Source organism: Rhynchophorus ferrugineus, unplaced genomic scaffold (assembly GCF_030347505.1).
Source record: "Rhynchophorus ferrugineus isolate W39M unplaced genomic scaffold, kcgeb_rfMv2 rfM11, whole genome shotgun sequence".
In the NCBI taxonomy this organism is placed as follows: Eukaryota; Metazoa; Arthropoda; class Insecta; order Coleoptera; family Curculionidae; genus Rhynchophorus; species Rhynchophorus ferrugineus.
The window spans coordinates 31,490,268-31,505,178 of NW_027472590.1; the positions used below are offsets into that span (position 1 = coordinate 31,490,268).

The 14,911-nt window shown below is 30.5% G+C and overlaps 1 protein-coding gene across 3 annotated transcripts in view; it reads left to right on the plus strand.

Moving 5' to 3' along the window:
- Nucleotides 1-14,911, plus strand: part of LOC143204512 (synaptotagmin-10) — a 93,101-nt gene that overhangs the window by 68,135 nt on the left and 10,055 nt on the right. For all 3 annotated transcript variants that reach the window (XM_076417072.1, XM_076417073.1, XM_076417070.1), the window contains exons 8-9: nt 12,637-12,757; nt 12,815-12,986. In XM_076417072.1, the coding sequence (XP_076273187.1) occupies nt 12,637-12,757; nt 12,815-12,986 (293 nt within the window). The remainder of the gene's footprint in view (nt 1-12,636; nt 12,758-12,814; nt 12,987-14,911) is intronic.

The window sequence follows — 14,911 nt, forward strand, 5'->3', positions numbered from 1 at the left end:
GATGAGTTTTAGATGAAGTATTTTCTATTTTCTAATAAATAGTTTTCGTGTGCATCTTCTATTCTAAATAATTTTTGATGATCTCAATTCGACAAAAGTTGCTTCACTTAAAGAACTCTAACTTTTAAACCAATCCATAAAATTTCGTGAAATATTTTATGATTTGTTATGTATTTGTCACTTATAACATACAGTATACATTTTCGTATGTCGACGACCAGCGGTACTACTAAATATGTTGATGTATGTATATTAAAAGAAACAACCTTAAATGAATAAATATCAATTTGCGTGCGTGAGACAGAGACGAGCGGAATTTTAAAAATGCAGCCGAGAAGGTTATTTTTCGCCATCCACGAAAATTTAATCAAAGAGACGTGACCATTAAGCCGAAAAACGATATTAAATTAAAAAGTTTCCGGTCCCCACCGTTGTACATATGAACCCCCCAAAAATCGATAAGGCAGTCTGTTGGAATGTCGTCTCGTGTAACTCATTACCCAAAAAAAAACCGATACCGGGCTCTATCTGTGTGCCCGTCTCTATTTATGTGTATGTACGAGTTCGCATCTCTTCGTGGTGCATCGCTAAATCCTTGCGTTTTTTGTCAATATTCGAATTTTGTTTCGATTAAGCTAGTTCGGAAAAACAAAATGTAGTCATTCGAATAATATAGCCATTGCACGTAAAACAAACAACAAAAATAACGTTATCAAATATAATGTATTCTTGCATGGCAGTCATTTTAATTCATGTATTCCCGAGGAACTTAACCGACAGTTAATTAAACAGTCACCGCCGTTTGTGGGTTAGAGTGGTTTTTACTATTTTTACATTAAACTTATTTTTCACGCCACCTGTGATGTAGAACTCTAAGCACGTTTTTTATGTAGTGTTATATCCTGGAGGCGTAATCTATCTAACTAACAATTTAATATCCAGATAATGTATTTTCCTTTAATTATAGAAGTATATAAATCCTTTTAGGTGTTCTTGTTTCCTTCATTCATCTGCTTCTTTGTTAAGTCCTTTTGATATCTTTGCATTTCTCCTGAGATTCTTCTGTTAGTGGTGTTTTCCTTTATAAAATAAAATTTAATAACTATATTATTCCTAACGCATTTGCCATATCAGCATAACAGTATATTCTACAGAGTTAAACATATATCTAGGAACACATATATTTCATACGCTACAATATGATATTTCACAGTGTTCTTGTATTAGTTACATACTGATCTTTAGTTGTTAAAGTTTTTATTACTTTGTGTTAATAATAATCAGTATTGGTACATAAACCGACAACAACAAAGTTTCATTCAGTATCATTCACTGTTAGAATCATTGCTCAAGCCAATTACTAAATTGTTAATTTCTAATGTATCGACAATTTGTTGGTGTTATTGTAAACAGGTACGTCTATTTACATCGTATTTTTTTCAGATTTGTTTTTAAAAAAGTAAATTACACAAAAACACTAACACAAACATTTAATGTATATTTGACGAGTGGCAAAACACTAACTCAGTTCTAGGAAAAAGACCATGCCTGTTTCCATCATGAACGATAATATAAGTAATCAAACCTACGTTATTATAATCTCTACATCAACTTTTGTTATCTTTACACTCTTTATTAGTGTTTTGCCAAGAGTGGCCCTATGTTTCATTTTGAAATATACACGTCTCGTCTAGATACATAAATTGAAATAATAAAACTTTCTTAATTTTATTACATGCTTTTAAAAATTGTATTATTTTAAAAGCAATATCCGGAAGTTCCATTAGACCTCTTCGATACTTTTCTGACTAACAGTTTCCTTTAATATAATTAAATTAAATTAAATTTATATTGAAAATCTACTCACTGTTTTATACATTTCATATATTTATTCTCTGATAGAGCTAACATTAAGCTGATCTTGGTCATATTCTTTATTTTTTTGAGATATTTGAGTGACCGTGTACTAATATTCAGTGCAGCTGCAACACGCTAAAAATACTTTCAATAAAAATCTCCACAAATTAATATTCTACAGTAAAAATGTTTACATCTCTAATGAATTTTACTGGCAAGAGTGGGGCATCCATTATCTCGTTCCTGTACAAAGTAACTCACTATACACAATCTATTCTGTTTGGCTTCGGAATTTTCAAACAGAGTAATAATAAGGGACGATTTGATTTTTATCAAAACAAGGATAATATTAAAACAACGTTTGTCAGTTTAAACCTCTTATCACTATTGTTTTAAAAATTTAAAGAAGAGGCATGCAGACTCTTCCTTTTTTTCCTTGTTTAAATTGTCCTTACCCCAATCGGTCAAATCTTACTAACAGTAACTTTTTTATTCGATAATTAAATCACTATGAGATTTACTAATTAATTCCAATATCAAGTGGATTTAAAACGACAACTATTATAGTTACAACTTGTCCTTGTTACTAACGTTGCAATATTATGAGTATTACAAAGGATAATCTAAGATAAACCGTAAAACATAATGTATCTTAAGTAACCAACTGCTATATTCGCCAGATAAATATATTTATATTTATCTCTACCTTCGATAAACCTATTTTAACCTATACGTATTTTTATGAAAAACAGTTTTATTCAAAAATTATCACCAGATAATTAAAATTAGACTTCATTTCTACATCATTACCTTATCTCTGTCTCAAAAAAAAATATATCTGTAATCTCATTTTCAGTGTGTACAAATTATTGCTTTAAATTTTAAGGTAAATCCTTGGAACATCAAAAATCTCTTTCTGCAAACTTAATTGCAACTAATACAAGTCCTACGACTGAGAAACCATCTCCATAATGCGGAATCTCGAGTAAACTGCGTTAAGCTCGACAGACGTCAGCGATGGCATCACCCAATGTATGTAATGTATCTAATATCACATAATGTATTTAAAGTAACCAACTGCTATATTCGCCAGATAAATATATTTATATTTATCTCTACCTTCGATGAACCTATTTTAACCTATACGTATCTTTTGAAAAACAGTTTTATTCAAAAATTATCACCAGATAAGTAAAACTAGACTTCATTTCTGCATCATTTCGTTATCTCTGTTTCGAAAAAAATATATACCTGTAATCTCATTTTCAGTGTGTACAAATTATTACTTTAAATTTTAAGGTAAATCCTTAGAACATCAAAAATCTTGTTGTGCAAACTTAATTGCAACTAATACAAGGCGTACGACTGAGAAACCATCTCCATAATGCGGAATCTCGAGTAAACTGCGTTAAGCTCGACAGACGTCAGCGATGGCATCACCCAATGTATGTAATGTATCTAATATCATATAATGTATTTAAAGTAACCAACTGCTATATTCGCCAGATAAATATATTTATATTTATCTCTACCTTCGATGAACCTATTTTAACCTATACGTATCTTTTGAAAAACAGTTTTATTCAAAAATTATCACCAGATAAGTAAAACTAGACTTCATTTCTGCATCATTTCGTTATCTCTGTTTCGAAAAAAATATATACCTGTAATCTCATTTTCAGTGTGTACAAATTATTACTTTAAATTTTAAGGTAAATCCTTAGAACATCAAAAATCTTGTTGTGCAAACTTAATTGCAACTAATACAAGGCGTATGACTGAGAAACCATCTCCATAATGCGGAATCTCGAGTAAACTGCGTTAAGCTCGACAGACGTCAGCGATGGCATCACCCAATGTATGTAATGTATCTAATATCATATAATGTATTTAAAGTAACCAACTGCTATATTCGCCAGATAAATATATTTATATTTATCTCTACCTTCGATAAACCTATTTTAACCTATACGTATTTTTATGAAAAACAGTTTTATTAAAAATTTGTCACCAGATAAGTAAAACTAGACTTCATTTCTGCATCATTTCGTTATCTCTGTTTCGAAAAAAAATATATCTGTAATCTCATTTTCAGGGTGTACAAATTATTACTTTAAATTTTAAGGTAAATCCTTGGAACATCAAAAATCTCGTTGTGCAAACTTAATTGCAACTAATACAAATCGTGCGACTGAGAAACAATCTCCATAATGCGGAATCTCGAGTAAACTGCCTTAAGCTCGACAGTCATCAGCGATGGCATCACCAAATGTATGTAATGTATCTAATATCATATAATGTATTTAAAGTAACCAACTGCTATATTCGCCAGATAAACATATTTATATTTATCTCTACCTTCGATAAACCTATTTTAACCTATACGTATTTTTATGAAAAACAGTTTTATTCAAAAATTATCACCAGATAAGTAAAACTAGACTTCATTTTGCATCATTTCGTTATCTCTGTTTCGAAAAAAAAATATATTTGTAATCTCATTTTCAGTGTATGCAAATTATTACTTTAAATTTTAAGATAAATCCTTGGAACATCAAAAATCTCGTTGTGCAAACTTAATTGCAACTAATACAAGTCGTACGACTGAGAAACCATCTCCATAATGCGGAATCTCGAGTAAACTGCGTTAAGCTCGACAGACGTCAGCGATGGCATCACCCAAATTAATTAAACAGGCAATATTCTTGATGCTATAATAAATTATGGCGCTTTTATTGGAAAGCAGAGGTTCCGACATTGAAAAATGTAACAGCGCGCCCTCTGTCCGGGGTCTAATTGGAGTGTCTTCAATTAAACACAAAGATAATTTGTTTCGTTCCTTTGCATCAGTTTCTAAACAACCATCTTCTTTTATACAGGTACTGCTTAACCAGTATACACTTAAGTGAATGTTGTTAATTACAGGAACAATCTTTAAAATGTTTAGGAGGATTACATTATTCATTCATGTTTTGCTTGTTTGTTCTTACTTTGAGTTGATTAATCGTGGAAATGTTAAGATATGAACATTAATTAGATAAATTATACCATATGTAAAATGATCTTGTATACCGAAACTAAAGAAAACTCGGAGTAATATATAATTAAATAAGAGGAAGCGAAGTTACATTACACTGAGTGAAACTTTTAACATTAATTGACATAGCTATCGACTTCAGACGCCCTGTTTACACAAAGGATATTTTACAGTACAGCAACTGAGTAAGGCTTTTACAATTAACATAAGGATTTCAACAAAAACTAGTGTCAGCTTGTAGTTCTTTCGAAAGGCTGTATTTTATATATATTTTATACAATAAAATATATTTTATTACAGTATAAATAATATTTTAAGTAAATATTTTATGAAAATGCTTAAAAAAATGATATATATCAGATATGCTTAGTACACTCTTAATTTACAAATTAATTTATAACTACTATTAGTACGGGATTAATACTTAAATTAAAGTTAAGAACACACATATACACTAGACAAGTTTGTGTGGTTTGGTTCGATTCAGTCTTCTGATTTTTTGTATGTTGTCGAGTAGGTGTATTGCTTCCACGTTGCTGCGGTTTAGCATTTTTGTTTCATGTTTTAGGGCGAAATCTGGGATCAATTTCTGTATCCATTTGATTCCGAGGTCATTATGCAGCTCTTCGTTTATTACGTTGCGATAAGCGTTGGTAATTAACCGTAGAACGTTGGTTTGGGTACGTTGGATTACTAGTTGGTTTGATGGTTTAGTGCAACTCCATATTTGTACCCCATGGGTCCAAATATGCTTTATGATTGATTTTAGATCAAGTTGAGAGTATTTTTCGACTAACCAGTACGATTGTTTGACTTTGAGTCTAATTTGCTCTGCTTTTTGTCTCACATGATGTTTCCAGTTTAACCTACCATCAAGATATATTCCGAGCTGATTCTGCTTCACGAATCGGTCATTCGTCAAGTGAAGTAATTAAGTTTTTGTCAATTCGCCACAACGCAATATTAACATAAACATATTTGGAGCTATTAATATGTATTTTCTAGTCTCTAGTCCATATGTTCATCTTGTTGGCTGCAACTTATACTTTTTCTACAACCTTAGACAGAGGTCGTCGGCAAATGCTTCAAGTACTGTTTCTTTTAGTGTTGGGTTATCAGCAATATAGAGCAGATATGGGAGTGATCCCAAGACACTACAATAGGTAATTCCAGCCAAAATAATAGGTTTAACTGTTAAGAATTCTGTATCAATTTGTTCATTTTGTAGATTAATCCCAAATAGCATACCCGGTCAAAAGTTTGTGATATGTCGAGGAACATTGCAGGACAGTATTTCTTTTCTTCGAATGCCTTGTACCACTATATCAAATATCAAATGTAAATAATATAAAAAACAAAAACTATCTGATCTTACAATTTGTATTTTCTATTACCATATTAGTGTAAATATATCTATCTACGTAAATATATCACTTTAAATACACAAAACAATACAATATATATTATATTTAAGATCTTCTGTTTTTTAATCAATTCTTTGGTATATATTTATTACTGCAATATCTATATAAATTGCTCAATTATATTTAGATATAGCAATAAGCAATATTCCATCTTTACCCTTTCAATTTTTATTGAACAAACTTTAGAAAATGTATAAAGTATTTGTTGGTATAAAATATTATTATTAGTTAATAGACACAATATATAAAAATTCATTAACTATTTATAACTCTTCATATTTTGCTTGTTTATTACTACTTTGAATTGATAAATCGTGAATGTAATAAGAAAGAGACTTTAGATATTTGGAAGAAGCTAAAGATATTTGGATATATCTGACATTTAATTAAAAATCAACTTACACAAACTGTTTTAACGATAATTAACTTAGTTACCTTCTTCAAGAAAGTCCAATAACAAAAAGGCCCGATATATTTAATTGAAGACTTGTTCAGCTTTTGTATTTACTGATATAAACAGTCAGGATCGGGCTTTTAACAGTAGGGAGTTTCAGGTTTGTGTTCTTTGCGAAAGGTTGTTTTTTCTGTTTTTTATGTTTATGGATTTTTTTAGCTAGTTTTGTTTTACAATCTTGCTGGGTCATTTTTACTATCGCCTACTTTAGGCCTTTATTCTTTTTTTCTACAATACTTAATTTTTTTCGTTTTGGTCTTTTATTATTAAATAATAAAACCGTCATTGTTGAGTGGATGTTCGCTATCTTGTTCCTTTCTTTACCTGATTTTTTACTAACATTACGATTGTAACATGGACATTTTCCATGTTTTATTTTAACTAAAAACAATTAGCGTAGAACTGAAAATATATATTTGAAAAAAGAACGATATTCTTTTATATAACAAGCAAAATCTTTGAAGATATAACAAAATTGTGGCTCTCTTGTTGAAAACGAGATATTGCGATTTTGAAAAATATAGCGGAACGACCTCTTTCCCTTATCTAATTGGAGTGTCTTCAATTAAACTGAAAGATAAATTGTATTGTTTCTAACCATCTCCATTATACAGGGGGTGTTTATTCAGTATACACTTAAGATAGTATTCTAGTCTAGAGATTTGAAAAAAAAAGGATTATTTTCAATATATAGCTATTTTGGTGACGTGATATAAGTTTCACTGGACCGACTTGCTTGAAATTTGGTTTGAGCCTTCTCTATATATTCCTGCATCGAAGCAGTTTATTACAGCAAGCTGAAACCTACTAATACTTCTACATTTATTGATATAAGCACTCAGCGACGAAGCTTCAATGAAACCTAGTTGAATATTTTGTTCTTTCGGAAAGGCTGTGTTTTTCATTTATCTTTCTTTCATTCTTTGTACCATTCTCATTTTTTTTCTTGTTGAATAGTTATTTGTTTCTCTAACTTTACTGATTTTACTCATAGTAAACATGTCATCAGACTTTGTTAAGTCTCCTGAGGTAAGATACTTATATGAAAATGATTGAAATGAACTGGAAAATTACAAGCTTGGAACTGGGAAACGGTATTTTAAGAACTAGAAGAAGTCTTTGCAGCTTAGAACAGCGAAGAAATGAAGAGACCTAAGAAGTCAATCGTCTATCCATCTATCACACAGCAACTGAAGCATAACTATGACCTGCATCTGAAAAATAGACAAGAAATTCAAATTTATGATGCAGCAATGAATCTAAAACACTCGGTTCTTGTTATCTATAATTTTCTGGCGTCAGAAGAATGCGTTGTATTTTGAAAAATGGGGAATTTTAATATTCATTGGTTTATCTCCTCTCTTCTACATGCACCATTTTAGAGAAGCAAAAGTTCGTGCATCTTGGGCTATTTAGTTTATTACTTCGAAGGTAGATGCCACTTTTTTCTTTTGTATTACTGATTACAAATACTTTAACCCCACTTGTTATAACAAGATACCATTGAGATATACAACAGCAAAGGACCTATCAATTGCCAATACTTTGGTCTCATCTTCATTAATTTTCAAGTCATATGGCTCAGAAGGAAATTTACACCTCATTGGACATGCCTTTAAATGCAGTACAGGACTATACGCTTACAGCCATTTACCCCCAGGTTTAGTCAATAATATTGAGAAGCCATAAAAAAAAAGATTGATACCTGGCTCTCCTTCACCATCTTTGTTGTAAACTATTACTGTGTCTCTTAATACTTAATAATTAATAGTCTTTATAAAGCAAAAGATTTAATTAAAAAAACTGACAATACATATATTTAACTAAACACAAAGAACGCACAATTGAAAACCCATATTTCCAAAAATCTATACCCTTACAATTTTAACAAGCAATGTTTTTCGAACTCTGATAAATTGCGACTCTTTTATTGAAAACTAGGGGATGCAATATTGAAAAATGTAATTTTTTGACATGGGGATGTAAATAAGTGCTTTAATTTTAATCCAACTCAAAATAAGAGTATAAAGTTACATCGAAACGCTTGTTTAAAAAAGAGAAAATTAAAAACATTATTTATTTGTATTAATATTTTCCATCAGATAAAATTATTCAGACCTTCATTGATGGTTATACTTTATAAACATGCAATGATATTACAGTATGTATAATAACAGAAGGAGACGCCATTATTTAAAATTATTAATGAAAGTTACGTACATGTATCGGTAAGTATTAGCGATTTTGTATCAACATCAGATTTCTTTTAATTCACTTCTTCTGTTTCTTTTGTGGATTCTATTTAGAATCACATGGTAAAGGTGGCCTAAATCCAAGCTTTGAAAACAATATAGTATCAACCACTCTTGGACTTAATTTTATAAAGTTGCTTATTTGAACATTTAAACTAAAAGTAAACCAACATGTTAAATCAGTTATATAATCAATGAAATCGTTATCCATAAAATCTCCGTTAAACTCTATATAGCAATACTTAAGTCGATAGTCCTATTACTTTTATTACTTTGTAAACCAACCTGTAACAATTATATAGACTAAGTTAGATATTTATTTGTTTCCAACATTTCTTATTAGATACGTTTATATATAAGATAGTGTCTTAACTATTATTACATCAACATGTATCTCCCTCTTATGTCAATATTAATGACTATATGTTACATGTCACACAATCTCGAGGTTTGATTCACTTTCAATCTTCTGATTTCATTAATGTTACCCAGTAGTGAAATTACTTCCACGTTGTTATGACTTAGTTTTCTATCATATTTTATGTGGAAATTCTGGAGGTCATAATGTAGTTCTTCGTTGATTAGGTAACGATAAGTATTAGTATTAAGAGAGGAACTTTGTTTTGGCAGCATTGATTTACTAGTAAGTTTAATGTCTTAACATAACCTATTATTAGAAGTTCAAACAAACTTTATTATTGACTATACTATGAATTTATTATGACTAAGAAATCTCTTTAACCTTAAATTAGTTGTTCGAGTTAATGTGTTCTACTTAAACTTTTACGAATATTTTTTGTAATATTAATAAAAACATTCTTCGGAATATTGTGTGTCATTTGGAAAAACCTTCCCATCTTTTAGTCAGTATATGAATTATACCTTGACAAATTCTTTGATCTTTTGACACAATTTAAGCTTTTAGAACACACACTAGTAGATTATACTAAATTATCTTTATGTTAAATTTTTGATTCGTGATACTTTGTAAATTATATTAAGTATTTCAACAATATACAGGCCATAAATTTAGTAATATCCACAGAATCATAAATTAGAGCAATTAGTTAGGATAAATTTGTCTTGTTCATCCCAGAGGACCACCCATCCATCATATTTCACTAATTTTCGGATCTATTTAACCGAAATAACCAACTTGTCTGAGTACGTAACACTAAATTTCTATATCTTGTTAAATGTTGGGATATATAATGTTACCGGGCTGATGTATGCTTCAAACTAAGTTAAATATTATTGCAGTAGGACAAGTATTGTATTATATTTATCACTATTTTAGAGGTTTGACTCTTCTACAGTTTCATTTCTCAATAGTAATATGAATAAATAGACTGTGGAACAAAATGAGTTAAGTTTTTGATGAAAAATTGAGAGAGGGTAATTTGTACGTTCTTGTTATTTCTTGATCACTTTTTTTTATTCATTATGTTTCAAAATATAGCACAAATCTTTTTGAGTATATCGTGACAGCATAAATGTATGAACCACGCCATTTATTATTAATACCTTACAGTTAATTCTCAAAAATCAATTCTCAAAAAATGTCAATATTAATGACTACATGTTACATGTTACACAGGCTCGAGGTTTGATTCACTTTGAATCTTCTAATTTCATTAATGTTGCCTAATAATGAAATTACTTCCACGTTGGTATGACTTAGTCTTCTATCATATTTTATGTAGAAATTCTGGAGGACTCCATAGATCCATTTGATATAGAGCTCGTCATGTAGTTCTTCGTTGATTAGGTAACGATAAGCATTAGTAATTAATAGAGGAGCTTTGTTTTGGCAGCGTTGATTTACAAGTAACTTTAATGTCTTAACATAACTTTATAATTACAACCCATAATTCCAAATAGACTTTATTATTGACTGATAAATAAATCTATTTAACCAAGTTAGTTGTTCGAGTTAATGTTTTCTACTTAAACTTTTATGAATATCTCTTGTAATATTAATAAAGACATTTTTCAGAGTATTATGTGTCATTCACTCATTCACTAATTTCGGATCTATTTAACCGAAATAACCAACTTGTCTGAGTACGTAACACTAAATTTCTATATCTTGTTAAATGTTGGGATATATTGACATAATATGATGTTACAAGGCTAATGTATAATTCAAACTGGATTAAATATTATTGCAGTAGGACAAGTATTGTATTATATTTATCATTATTTTAGAGGTTTGACTCTCCTACAGATTCATTTCTCAATAATAATATGAATAAATAGACTGTGGAACAAAATGAGTTAAGTTTTTGATGAAAAATTGAGAGGCCAATTTGTACGTTCTTGCTATTTTTTGACCACTTCGTTTTTATTTCATTATACTTCAAAATATAGCACAAATCTTTTTGAATACATTGTGACAGCATAAATGTATGAACCACGCCATTTATTATTAATACCTTACAATTAATTGTCAAAAATCTAAAAATTAATGAAATATATTAGATTATAAATTGTTAAAAGATTATTAAAATTAATAGTATTACCTCAAGCCCTGAATAAAAGCCACAACAGACGTCAATCTTAATATTTCTCCGATATATTGTCAACAGTAATGCTTCCCCACATAACGTACATTCGATAATAGAATTATTGTTAGATGTTAGTAAGTTTCCTTTTTTTATTTCCTTACATTTTTACTTACTTACTTAAATTACAAAATACATGAAAATACACAAGATCAGATGATTTAATTCTTTTGAGCCTGTGTCCTACTCTGGTGGTATCCAAAAGCTGCAATACTTCAATATTCTCATGAGAATGGAGTCTTTTCACATGCCGCCTTGCAATTCTCTTAATTTCCTGACTGACTGTGGGTATCTGAAGGTCTCGATGTACGTAATCAGTCCTAGAGTATTTGGGTGCACCCACAATACCTCTCAGGACTTTGTTCTGAAAATGTTTTATTTTGTTTATGTTATTCTTTACAGAATATCCCCATAATTGAACGCCTTATGTCCATATAGGTTTCAGTATTTGTTTAAATAATAGCAATTTATTATGTACTGATAATTGAGATTTTCTTCCAATTAGCCAGTAGAGTTTCCTATATTTCAATTCCAGTTCTTTTTTTTTCTTCTTTATATGTTCCTTCCAGCGAAGTTTTGCGTCAAGATTCATTTCAATATATTTAACGTTGTTGCTATATGGAATGACAGTATTATTTAATATTATTGGTGCTTGTACGGTCCGATTGTAGGTGAACGACACAAATTTACTTTCGTTAATTTTTATTTCCCAAGCTTGCGTCCAATTATTTATATTGTCACTGGCCTGTTGTAATTTCCGTGTCTCTTCTTCACTATTGTCTCCGACAGCTATAATCGCAGTATCGTCAGCAAATGTAGCCATCGTAATATTCTCCATTTGTGGTATATCACAAGTGTAGAGTAGATAAAGCATTGGCCCCTTGTGGTACATCTGCTTTATCTTCTAATATCAACATGATAATAAATTACATAACACAATCGGGGTAAATTTGTCTCGTTCAACCCGAAATTGACCAAACCGTCCATCATGTTTCGTTAATTTTGAAAGCGAACGATGTCCAACACTAATATCTGTCCACGATTTCAGGATAAAGTCGATCTCGGCGAATTAATGGTCTGTTTGTGCTTTCTGCCGAAAGCGGGCCGTCTGACGCTAACGATCATAAAAGGAGTTAACCTGAAAGCGATGGATATTACGGGCAAATCAGGCAAGTTCTCCGTAACGCGATTAGGCGGCCGCGAAACTAACGATCTCGCAATTCCAGATCCGTACGTGAAGGTTTATCTCATCTGGCAGGGGAAACGAATCAAGAAAAAGAAGACCTCCGTCAAGCACAACACTCTTAATCCCGTTTACAATGAGGCGCTGGTGTTCGACGTGCCCGAAGAGAACATCAACGACGTCTCGCTGTTGGTTAAAATCATCGACTATGATAGGTAAGTGGTTTTACGTCGTTCTTTGGAGTTTTATTTTGTAGTAGATATGTTAATTTTAAATTGTACTACTGTATTAGGAGGGTTTTAAAAAGTCATAAACTACTATTTTTTTAAAATTACTTGATACAATTCTGCTAGTGATGTACTTGTTTTGGACACACTAGACAGTTTGTATTGATACAGATCTTATTTATACATTATTTTAATAATTTTGTGTTATACTTAAACATTCTAATGTGTCTCGATGGTGTTAGGGGCCCTAATGTAAGTATATATCAGTAACAACTCCAGACAAGTTATGTATTTTCGTTACAAGACATAAAAATGTGATTATATCTTGCAAAGCTGGAACTAGCAGCATAGTTTAAACATTGGTAATTTATTCACAACAATAAGATCTATATTAAATACCCATTATGTCTAATATACAATTAACGTAATCACAACAGCTTTTCTATAACATATAAGACCAGCCATTTACTTATATTTTTTTGATAACATCTACTATCATAACGTATACGCTTTATATAAGTTCGTATGGTTTCGCTAGCTTCAATCTTCTGATTTCCTGCGCGTTGTCCAGTAGTTGTATTGCTTCCACATTGCAATAACTTCGCAAATCCATTTAATTTCCAGGTCATCGCGCAGTTATTCGTTGGTTACGCAGCGATTGGCATTGGTAATTATTAGAATAATTTTGTTTTAACAGCATTGGATGACTAGTTGATTTGAATTTTTAGTGCTACCCTATATTTACATCCCATAGGTTTAAATTGGCTTTATGATTGACTGATATTTACGAATCTTACAAGTATTTCTACATTAGGAATCCACATACAACCGATACATACCCGAATACCTAATTATAGCACAAAATTGTTAAACTAATATATAAGTAAGACCTGCACTCATACAAATAGTCCAGTGCACGCAAAACAACTACATCACGCGCAGATTTGGAGCCTTTTAACGAACCTTTAAAATGTCACTATTTCAAACGCCAATTCTTCTTTCAGTTCGCGGAAATAATTTTTCATCCCAGTTAAAATGTATGCGTAGAATTATCATAACGTGGTTTTTCAAAAATAGTCATCTATCTTATTCCCAATACCAATACATTAATGATATAATCTTGTTACTAATACCACCCTAAGAAATACCAATAATTGTTCAACAGTAATATTGAGAAATGTAGATAATGAGGTATATCAAAGGAACCATTCGACAAGAGCAGGCAGGATTTAGATCTAATTACGATTCTGTAGGTCAGGCTTTTATAAAAAAAAAGTAGATGATATCGTCAGAGAGTCGAGAATTAGCATCTCAAGCAATTGGAGGAGCTCTTCCTGGAACTCATCGCCGAGATTATCAACTCCGCTGGTAATTGACATTGCAGAAACTTCATTTCCTACTGACGAACCAACAATGACCGAATACACAATAATAAATAGCCATAAAATCACATAAAAGTACAGAAACACTGTTAATCAAAGTTGGCAATGAAATACTAGATACCTTCACAGAGATAAAATATATTTTCTGATTATAAATTTTAATAATTGTATTGATATGCATTATTGTAAAATTATTGACGAGTTAACATTAAAAATATTTCATATGTACATGTTACATAAATATACATTCTGAAAATAATTGCCTGTTGAATAAATTTATTTCCCATTTATTTTGTAAATATAGTAGATTTAAATTGGCACTGGAAGAGTAAACAGTGTTAAATATTTATTTATATAATTTTCAATTTTTTTATTAAGAAATATTCGAATAAATGTATTGTTTAAATATATATAGTAAAATATGTAATAACTTTTTCCTAAATCCAAATAATGTTTAGCGGATATGAGAATTTTCATAAAATACAAAAAATATGAAAAAGAAATCTCGTAAAAAGTCTCATACCATAGTGT